Source organism: Stenella coeruleoalba (assembly GCF_951394435.1).
Source record: "Stenella coeruleoalba genome assembly, chromosome: 1".
NCBI classification, from domain to species: domain Eukaryota; kingdom Metazoa; phylum Chordata; class Mammalia; order Artiodactyla; family Delphinidae; genus Stenella; species Stenella coeruleoalba.
In genome coordinates this window covers 96,214,738-96,225,031 of record NC_137169.1, presented here as the reverse complement: position 1 = coordinate 96,225,031, position 10,294 = coordinate 96,214,738, and the positions used below count along the sequence as shown (strand labels likewise).

At 42.4% G+C, this 10,294-nt stretch overlaps 1 protein-coding gene across 1 annotated transcript; it reads left to right on the top strand.

Moving 5' to 3' along the window:
* The first annotated feature begins 8,012 nt into the window (after positions 1 to 8,012).
* On the top strand, positions 8,013 to 8,630 carry LOC307189636 (thymosin beta-4-like). Its single transcript, XM_079927898.1, has one exon. The coding sequence runs from the start codon at positions 8,067 to 8,069 to the stop codon at positions 8,199 to 8,201; it is 135 nt and encodes a 44-aa protein (XP_079784024.1). The 5' UTR covers positions 8,013 to 8,066; the 3' UTR covers positions 8,202 to 8,630.
* The last annotated feature ends 1,664 nt before the right edge of the window (positions 8,631 to 10,294 follow it).

The window sequence follows — 10,294 nt, the reverse complement described above, 5'->3', positions numbered from 1 at the left end:
CTCCAGAACTACATTTTGGCTGCTCCACACCCCCTGCTCAATTCTTGTAAAGTCATTGTGATGCAACTTTTGCATGATTTCTGCCAAGGTTCCATCTAGTAGGTGCTTTAAAAGTCTTTGCGGCGAAATAATGAATAAGCCCAAAGCTGTTTTGCCGGCACTTCCTCCCACCTATCTTCCTATCTTTTGCCCCAGTTCCTTCTCAAATCCAATAATACACTTTATAAATAAGCATTTCATCCAAGCTGGGCTGGGTCAAGCTGATAGGAAAAACTAAGGAATTTGCAGGAAAAGGACCAATGCTGAGAGGCTTTTTAGATAATACCAGCAAATCCCACGCAGCCCAACACCTGACATCTAGTTTCAGTGACCACAGTTTGGTCAAGTTCTAAGGCTGACCAAAAGCTTAGAAGCTTTGGTCAAGTTCTAAGACTGACTACCACAAGTTCTATCACCCAACATAGCCAAAAATAAAATAAATAAATTTATTTAAAAAATAGTACAGAAATAGTATTCCATTGTTTATCCAGTTACCTGTTGATAGACACGTGGGTTGTTTCCAGTTGTTCTCACTTGTTCAAACTTATCAAGAAGTAAATGCCAGAGCTTCCCTGGTGGAGCAGTGGTTGAGAGTCCGCCTGTCAATGCAGGGGACATGGGTTCGTGCCCTGGTCCGGGAATATCCCACATGCCGCGGAGCGGCTGGGCCCGTGGGCCATGGCCACTGAGACTGCGCGTCCGAATCCTGTGCTCCGCAACGGGAGAGGACGCAACGGTGAGAGGCTCGCGTACCGCCAAAGGAGCACAGCCCTGCCGACACCTTGATTTTGAACTTCTAGTCTCCAGAACTGAGAGAGAATAAATATCTGTTGTTTTAAGCCACCCAGCTGGTGGTACTTTGTTACAGCAGCCCTAGGAGACTAATACAAATGGCTTCAAATGTTTTAAATGTATTCGTTCGCTACTGCAATCAGCAGATGTTAAAGGAGCACTCTTTATGTGCCAGGCACTTGGCTAGGTATATCAAAGATAAATAAGACATGCTTCCTGCCTCCATTCCTAGAATGTGTCCATCAGGAAGGACAGCTATGTAAATACATGATTGCAGTACTTGGTTAGGATTGTGTATGAAGTTCAGTGGTGGCACAGTGGAGCTGGGAGAACCACGGACGGTTTTACAAGAGACCTTTATGCTTGGTTTGAAAGAAAGATCTGAAATCAACCTCTGTGGGAACTCTGCTTGATTCTGCTACCACTAGTGCTATCACCCCTAACTAGTTCAAGGTATGTAGCAACCTGTTACTAGAATTCTCTCACCACAGACCAGTCAAAGTAATTTTTATGTTTATTTTCTTATTTTGGCTGTGCCGCACAGCTTGCGGGATCTCAGTTCTCTGCCCAGGGATTGAACCTGGGCCTCTGCGGTGAAAGCACTGAATCCTAACCACTAGACGATCAGGGACCTCCCCGAAGTAATTTTTAAAACGCAACCAGATCATGCTACTCTGCTGAAAATATCGATGGGTTCTTATCACAATGAAAATAAAATCCAAACTCCTTTTCATCATACAGCCCCATAAAATCTGATCCCTCCTAACTTCAGTCTCATCTCCTTGTACAGTGGTCTCCTTGCTGTCTGTGAACACTGTCAGGTTTGTTCCCATCTTTGACTTTGCACTTGCTCTGCCCTCAGACCCAAGACCTTCCGTGGCTCCTCTTCCTTCAAGTCTCAGCTCACCTTTTGCAGGGAGCCTTCCCTGACCACCCTATTTAAAAAGCACCCCTCCCCCATCTATCTTATTACCTTTTTTTATTTATGGCACATACTACTAATTGGATTTGTCTATTTCTTTCTTTTTTTTTTTTTTTTTTTTGTGGTACATGGGCCTCTCACTGTTGTGGCCTCCCCTGTTGCGGACACGCAGGCTCAGTGGCCATGGCTCACGGGCCTAGCCGCTCCGCGGCATGTGGGATCTTTGTGGACTGGGGCACGAACCCATGTCCCCCGCATCGGCAGGCGGACTCTCAACCACTGCGCCACCAGGGAAGCCCGGATTTTTCTATTTCTGCCTGGCTTCCACCCCCACCTTACCCTCCATCCCTGACACCATAGAATGTGTGGTCAGGAATCAGAGATCTTGTTTATACTGTTTGCTGCTTATACTGTTCACTGCTGTGTCCCTAGTGTACAGGACATAGGAAGTGTTCAGTACAGAAGAATGAAGAAAAACTTACTCTTTTAGTCTCATGCTTATCATGTCAGATCATATGTCCCTATGACTCTCTTTGGGATGATTCCCAAACTGTATTCTTATAATTTCATTTTATAGTCCCAGCCTGTTCCCTCCCTGCAAAATTACACCTTCAGCTTTATACCCTTTCTGAGCTGCCCTCTGTAGTATTGGAGCTATCTTAATCTCTAAAATTGTGTAGTCTTATTTAAGAATGCACTTAGATTTAGAAAAGTTGCCCAAAGTAACACAGCCATAAATGGTGTTTCTAGGATTTGAACTTAGATCTCTCTCTGACTAGAGGGCCTTTCTGGCTGTGCTCCTATGGGGGCTTTTTGGTGAGTGGGAGGTAAAAATCCAGAATTAAAATAGGAGCCCTGTCCATTTGGACTAGAACTAGCAAACACTTATTATTTGTTTCTATAAAAAGAGCTGGGTGATATTTGTTTAAAGGAATTCTAAAAAGTAACTTTAGTTTTTTTTGGACTAAAGTTAATTTGCTTGTTATAAAGAAGAAAGTAAACATCTACCACCCAGAGACATATTTATGTTAACATAAAGAACATTTTTATCCGGTATTTTTCTGTGCAGAAAGAAAATAATGTCATGTCATTTTCCTACACAAATCTTTCTCTGAATTTTGAAATAACTTCCTAATGTAATTATTAGATCAAAGCATATTGCCAAATTTTTTTCCAGAAAGGTGACCCCAGTTTACATTTCCATGAGCAGCACGTGAGTGCCTTTTCATACCATGCCAATATTTTTGGTTTCCACTTCTTGGATTTTTCTTGATATTAAACTTGGAATATACGTTTATTAGTCACCTACTATCTTCTATGACTTGTCTATATCCATTGCCTATTTTTCTATTGGCAACTTAGTATATTTTAAATCAGTTTTTGAATTTTTATATTGATAATGAAAATTTTGTCATATTTGTGGCAAACTTCCCCTTTTTTGACTTATTTTTATTTTAAAATTTACTTATTTTATTTATTTATTTTTGGCTGCGTTGGGTCTTCCTTGCTGTGCGCAGGCTTTTTCTAGTTGTGGTGAGCAGGGGCTACTCTTCGTTGCAGTGCGCGGGCTTCTCACTGCGGTGGCTTCTCTTGTTGCGGAGCACGGGTTCTACGCGCGTGGGCTTCACTAGTTGTGGCACGTAGGCTCAGTATTTGTGGCTCACGGACTCGAGAGCACAGGCTCAGTAGTTGTGGTGCACGGGCTTAGCTGCTTCGCGGCTGTGGGATTTTCCTGGACCAGGGCTCGAACCTGTGTCCCCTGCATTGGCAAGCGGATTCCTAACCACTGTGCCACCAGGGAGGTCTGTTGACTTATTTTTAATAAAATGATGTTCTACCTGTACTGCTAAGCCGTTATCCTAGTAAGTCTTATCTCTTTAATGATGTAGTCATCAGAGTGAATTTTTGTTAATAAAAGTTTTCAGCATTTTTAATTCTTCCACACAAACTTTTTGTCTTCAGCATACTAATTTGATAAAAAATCTTTCTTATTTTAGTAAGTTGTATGGACTAATTGTCAATGACAAATTATAGCTAATTATCTCTGTGTATTTTAAATATATTGTAAGAGGAAGGTGACATAAGTACTTTTCCAGACTAGAACCAAAAATGTGAAATTGGAGGAAAAATTTTATGCTTGGAAAATATATTGAAAATGAATGACTTGAGAACTTCTGAGTGTACTTTCTAAGCACTCTCACCATTAAAGCATTTGGCATGCAACCTATCCCCCTCCTGCAAACATCTTTAATTTTGTGATAATAACTCAAATTTTGTAGTAAGAAAAATGGAAAATAGGAGCCATTTTACATGGCTTTTCTAAAATCTCTAAAATTTTAGAGAGGATTTACGTCTTACAAACATTTAAGAGGATTTTTAATGGCTTATAATATTAACATAAAAGAGGACAATTTGAAGATAAAAGCAAAAACATAGGTTACCTGAAATGTGTAGAACCAACATTTTCATTTTTCTTTCATCACAGTGAAAATACTCGAAATTCATTTTCAGAGAAAAACTTTCCAGAAGTGACTTCAAGAATTATTTGTGGTTGGCCTCAGTTCATTTCCATTTGAGGTGTAGTTTTAATAACTTTTTCAAGGCTTTCCACTTTTATTTCCCCATCAGTGGTGTTTTGTAATTTCCTTTTCGTCATTTTTTGCTTGTTTTGTTAGGCTCCCTTAGAGCAGGATTCAAGTGGGCTGTGCAAGAAGAGCCATTGAAGATGTAAAAATAAAATTTTAGAATGTTTATTTTTAATCTTATTGTTTCAGATCCTAATTTTATTTATGTTATATGGAGTACATAAAATTATATGTATCTAATTCATAAATAAATGCATTACAAATTTGGAGAAAAAAACAAAACAAAAACATGGTAGTTTTTCCAGCTGGGCTCTGTAGAAGGAAACTGGCATATACTGTGTGTCTATAGGGGGTCAGGTACTGGGCAAGATGCTTCACATCCATCCACTCCTAAATGCATGATGGGAGGCAAAGTGAGCCTATTTCTGGCAATCTCCATCTTAGCTCTGGCCAAGATATTGCTAGTCACTGAAGTGCTCAATGTTAAAGTCATGACTCCTGGAGCATCTATGGGCCAGGTCTTAACCTCCAGTTGCAGTGCCACGTGGAGTTCTCTTCATTAATGGCTATGAGAAGAAGACAAGATTAATAATATTTTAGTTAGTTAGTAAATTAATAAATAAGGCAAATAATATTAATCCTGTCTTCCAAAGGAATCAGTTAGCCTAACTCTGTCTCAGGTCAGATTAATTTATAATCTCCTAGCCTCTTACATACAGTATGGTTTGATCAGGAGAGGATCCAAACATACATCAAAGGGCTGATTTGACATCTCACTTGGATGTCCATTAGCATTTCAAACTTAACATGTTACAAACAGAACTCTGGATTCTCCCTTTCTTGCCCCAAGCCTGCTGTTCTCCTGCTTTTCCTTATCTAAATCAATGGTATTACCAACCACCCATTTTTTCCTCAAGCCAAAACCAAGGAGACATCTTTTATTTTTAATTAATTAATTAATTTTTGGCTACGTTGGGCCTTCGTTGGGCCTTCGTTGTTGCACGCAGGCTTTCTCTAGCTGTGGCCAGCAGGGGCTACTCTTCGTCGCAGTGTGTGGGCTTCTCACAACGTTGTGGTTGTGGGCGGTGACTTCTTTTATTGCCGAACATGGGCTCTAGGCAAGTGGGCTTCAGTAGTTGTGGCACACGGGCTCAGTAGTTGTGGCACATGGGCTTAGTTGCTCTGCTGCATGTGGCATCTTCCCGAACCAGGGATCGAACCCGTGTTCCCTGCTTTGGCAGGCAGATTCTTATCCACTGCACCACCAGGGAAGTCCCCAAGGAGACATCCTTAATTCCTCTCTTCTTCACCTCTCACATCTAGTCCACTCATGACTCTCCTACCAAAACATATCCTGGAGCTCCCTATTCATGATCATTGTCACGCTAGCCTTCCTCACTTACCCTCCTGCTGCCCTATAGCTGATTATCCCTGAAGCCAGAGCTTTTAGAGCCACGGACCAACTCGTGTCACTCACTTGCTCTCAATCTGCCATGGTTTCCCACCTCACTTAGATTTGAATCCTAACTCTTTATCCTAACATGCAAGGCCCACATGGGGCCAACAGGGATCTGCCTTCTTCTCTGACCTCATCTCCTACCACTCTTCTCCTTTAGCCTCATGCCCTCCATCCTATCTCCCTAACATGCCAAGCTTGCTACTACCTCACAACCTTTGCACCTGCTGGTTTTCTGAGGGTGACAGCAGGGGCAAGGGAAGGAGAAGCCTGGAATATCTTTGTACAGATAGTAATAATGATAGCATGCACACATATTTATGTGTGCTTACTGTATGGCAGGAACCATGCCAAGGACTTAAACTCATTGAATCCTTACAACAACCCTCTGGATGGACACTGGTATTTCTCCCATTTGGAGATGAAGAAACCAAGGCACATAGAGTTAAAATATTTGCTCCAGGTCACATAGTGTCTTGGGTCAAGGTCCCCAGAAAGCAGGCTCTCAGTCAGAGATATGCAGTTTGGAGATGTTTTGGAGACCGTCCCTGTGCTCCTGGTAATAACACCTACCAGGAGGTGAAAGAAACAGGATTGGGCGGAGGGAGAAGTTGAACTGTGACACAGCTGCAACAGAGGTCTCAGTGTGTCCTTCAGGGCACTCTAGAACTGAGATGATCCCTCAGAGTTGTCCCGCACTGGAGGCTAAGGGGCCAGGCCTTTATATACCTGCACGGACAGAACCATGGATGGTAGACTGTCCCTAGGGAAGGGGCATGCATATCTTTATACATGGTAGCTTTCTTTACCAAGGGCAATAACTGGAGAAGGACTTAGCTGTGAGCTACCAGCATCCAGCTTTCCTGGCAGTAGAAGAATGAGAGCCCCAGCCCTGGATGGGGAATTTGAGCAGTGCATCATAGTATCCAGGATACATCATGCATTTTTTTCTAGTTTGTGGAGCAAATTACCCTAATACTTAGAGGATTAAAAAAACAAACATTTATTAGGACTTCCCTGGTGGCGCAGTGGTTAAGAACCTGCCTGCCGATGCAGGGGACACGGGTTTGGGCCCTGGTCCCGGAGGATCCCACATGTCGTGGAGCAACAAAGCCCACGCGCCACAACTACAGAGACTGAGCTCTGAGAAGCCCACGCACCACAATGAAGAATAGCCCCTGCTCTCTACAACTAGAGAAAGCCCACACGCAGCAATGAAGACCCAACGCAGCCAATAAATAAATCAATAAATAATAAAAAGATAAAAACACTTGGAACTTTTTTTTAAAAATAAAACCCAAACATTTATTATCTCATAGTTTCTATGGGTCAAGAATCTGGGGATGGCTTAGCTGGGTGCCTCTAGCTCAAGGCTGTTAAAGAAAAAATTATTCTGACACTTGTTAAAATGGTAAGGAAGACTTTATCCAGGACAATTATGATAGGTGTCAATGCTATTGCAATAGGTGAGAGAGATTGGACTCAACTCCAAATACGACAAAGACAGCTGGAAATTTGTAGCCAACAAGCGGAATGATGGGGTCAGTGGATGAAAAATTTCTTAAGAGGAAACATCAAGGGTAGGGGGATTCTTGCTAAGCTGACTTAATAGGATTCTTGCTGAAGGCAGGCCAGGATGATCAGATATCATGGGTAGGGGATGAGGAATATGTTGAGATATCAAGGGTAAGGGGATTCTTGCTAAAGTGACTTAGCAGGATTCTTGCTACAACTGGGCTATGCAGGCCCAGCAAGGATGGGGGCCAAGGCCAAGGCCTAGACAAGAAGAAGGGTCAGAGAGCCTGACTAGAGTTTGGTTAAGCGGAGAGTATTTGTCAAGGCCTCTCCTGAAGTTACAGTCAAGCTATTGGTCAAGGCTGTGGTCTTCTCTAGAGGCTTGAGCTGGGAAGTGGGGAGATGGTGGAACATATTCAAATGATATTTAAGTGGTAAAATGGTAGGAATTGTGGGAGAGGATTTTGGGAAGATACAGTGGAGTAGGAAGCCCCAGGAGTCTGGCTCCCCACCTAGACAACATTTACACTGGCAGAATAGTCTGATGTAATTCTTTTGGAACTCTGGAGTCTGTTGAACGCTTACAACTTGCAGGGGAAACTTGGAAGGTAAATTGTGGTGTATGCATGAGCGAAATATGGTACATACATACAATGGGATAGTATTCAGTCTTAAAAAGGAAGGAGGGCACTCGGCGGCGACCACTGCGCAGGTCGGACCTCGTTCGCTCGTAACTCGCTCCGCTTCCTCTGCAGCCATGTCTGACAAACTCGATATGGCTGAGATTGAGAAATTCGATAAGTCGAAACTGAAGAAAACAGAAACGAAAGAGAAAAATCCACTGCCTTCACAAGAAACGATTGAACAGGAGAAGCAAGCAGGCGAGTCGTAATGAGGCGTGCGCCGTCAATATGCACTGTACATTCCACGAGCATTGCCTTCTTATTTTACTTCTTTTAGCTGTTTAACTTTGTAAGATGCAAAGAGGTTGGATCAAGTTTAAATGACTGTGCTGCCCTTTTTCACATCAAAGAATGGAGAACTACTGACAACGAAGGCCGCGCCTGCTTCCCATCCGCCTGTCTGGCTGGCAGGGAAGGAAAAGAACTTGCATGTTGGTGAAGGAGGCTGGGTGGGACGACAGTGAAATCTAGAGTAAAGAGCAAGCTGGTCCAGGGTGTCCTGCGGGCTGTAAAATGCAGTTTAATCAGTGCCATTTTTTTTTTTTGTTGTTGTTCAAATGATTTTAATTATTGGAATGCACAATTTTTTTAATACGCAAATAAAAAGTTTTAAAACCTGAAAAAAAAAAAAAAGGAAGGAAATTCTGGGCTTCTCTGGTGGCGCAGTGGTTACGAATCCGCCTGCCAATGCAGGGGACACGGGTTTGAGCCCTGGTCCGGGAAGATCCCACATGCTGTGGAGCAACTAAGCCCGTGTGCCACAACTACTGAGCTTGTGCTCTAGAGTCCGTGAGCCACAACTACTGAGCCTGTGTGCCACAACTACGGAAGCCCGCGCGCCAGAGCCTGTGTTCTGCAACAAGAGAAGCCACCGCAATGAGAAGCCTGCGCACCGCAACGAAGAGTAGTCCCCGCTAGCCGCAACTAGAGAAAGCCCGCGCGCAACAGTGAAGACCCAATACAGCCAAAAATAAATAAGACAAATAAATTTTTTTTAAAAAGGAAGGAAATTCTGATACATGTTACTACATGGATGAACCTTGAAGACATTATAAGTGAAATAAGCCAATCACAAAAAGGCAAATATGTATTATTACACTTATATGAGGTACTTAGAGAAGTCGAATTCTTAGAGACAGAAGTATAATGGTGGTTTCCAGGGGCTGGGGAGAGGCGGGAATGGGGAGTTATTGTCTAATAGGTACAGAGTTTCAGTTTCACAAGATGAAGAGTTATGGGTATGAATGGTGGTGATGGTTCCACAACAATGTGAATATATATACCACTGAACTGTGCACTTAAAAATGGTTAAGATGGTAAACTTTGTTATATGTATTTTTCCACAATGAAAAAGGAAGACTTCAATTAAAAAATCAGTTGAATATAAATATTATAAATATTTCTGGGAAGAAATGGTAGGGGTTGCAGCATCTTCATTTTCATATTATTTAGTGATATTTTCATCTGATTTTTAAAGGTGCTTTTATTATTTTTAATTTTTAAAATTTATTTATTTATTTGGCTGTGCCAGGTCTTAGTTGCAGCATGTGGGATCTTTTAGTTGTGGCATGTGGAAGCTTTAGTTGCAGCACGTGAACTCTTACTTGCGGCATGTGGGATCTAGTTCCCTGACCAGGGATCAAACCCAGATGTCCTGCATTGGGAGCGCGGAGTCTTAGCTACTGGACCAGCAGGGAAGTCCCTGTTTCATCTGATTTTGAGAGGAAAATTAGAAAAGAGCAAAGAGCTTGTTTGCTGGACATTAGGAAACCCATAGCACAGATAGGAAAAAGCTGCAAGTGCTGGTTTGCTCCCCATTGTATGTGTGTGAGTTTCTCCTTCTCATATCTTACCATTAGACTTGAGATAAATTAGTCTTTCCTTGAAAACAAGTTTACACAAACCAATCACCTCTGTTGACAAATTTGCGTAAAAGCAAGCAGTGAGAGCTAGTGCACCTCAGAGAAGACTTCGCTCAGTTGACCTTCAGCTCCGAATTACACTTCTATTGACTAAAAAACACTTCTAAATGGCCCTTGGGAAGTAATTTGCCCAGATAGAAATACAAAGGCAAGAGAATCATTGAAGAGAAGGGCATTTTGTTTGGCGTTTAAGCGCTGAAATAGAGGAATCAGTAATGAAATGTGTGGTAACTTTCGTGATTTAAAAACAACCAGAGCACAAGGGCCCAACTGCTCATCAGTGAATCTTTGGGGCCCCAAGAGTAGGTAACTCTGCCCCAATTTGGCTCAAGCTTCGAGAAGCAGAGGCTGGTGCACTAGGATGCAGCAGGTTCCTTAGG

Bases quoted from the DNA above. Each gene is read 5' to 3' on its own strand.
- LOC307189636 (XM_079927898.1), top strand. From the start codon at position 8,067: ATGTCTGACAAACTCGATATGGCTGAGATTGAGAAATTCGATAAGTCG.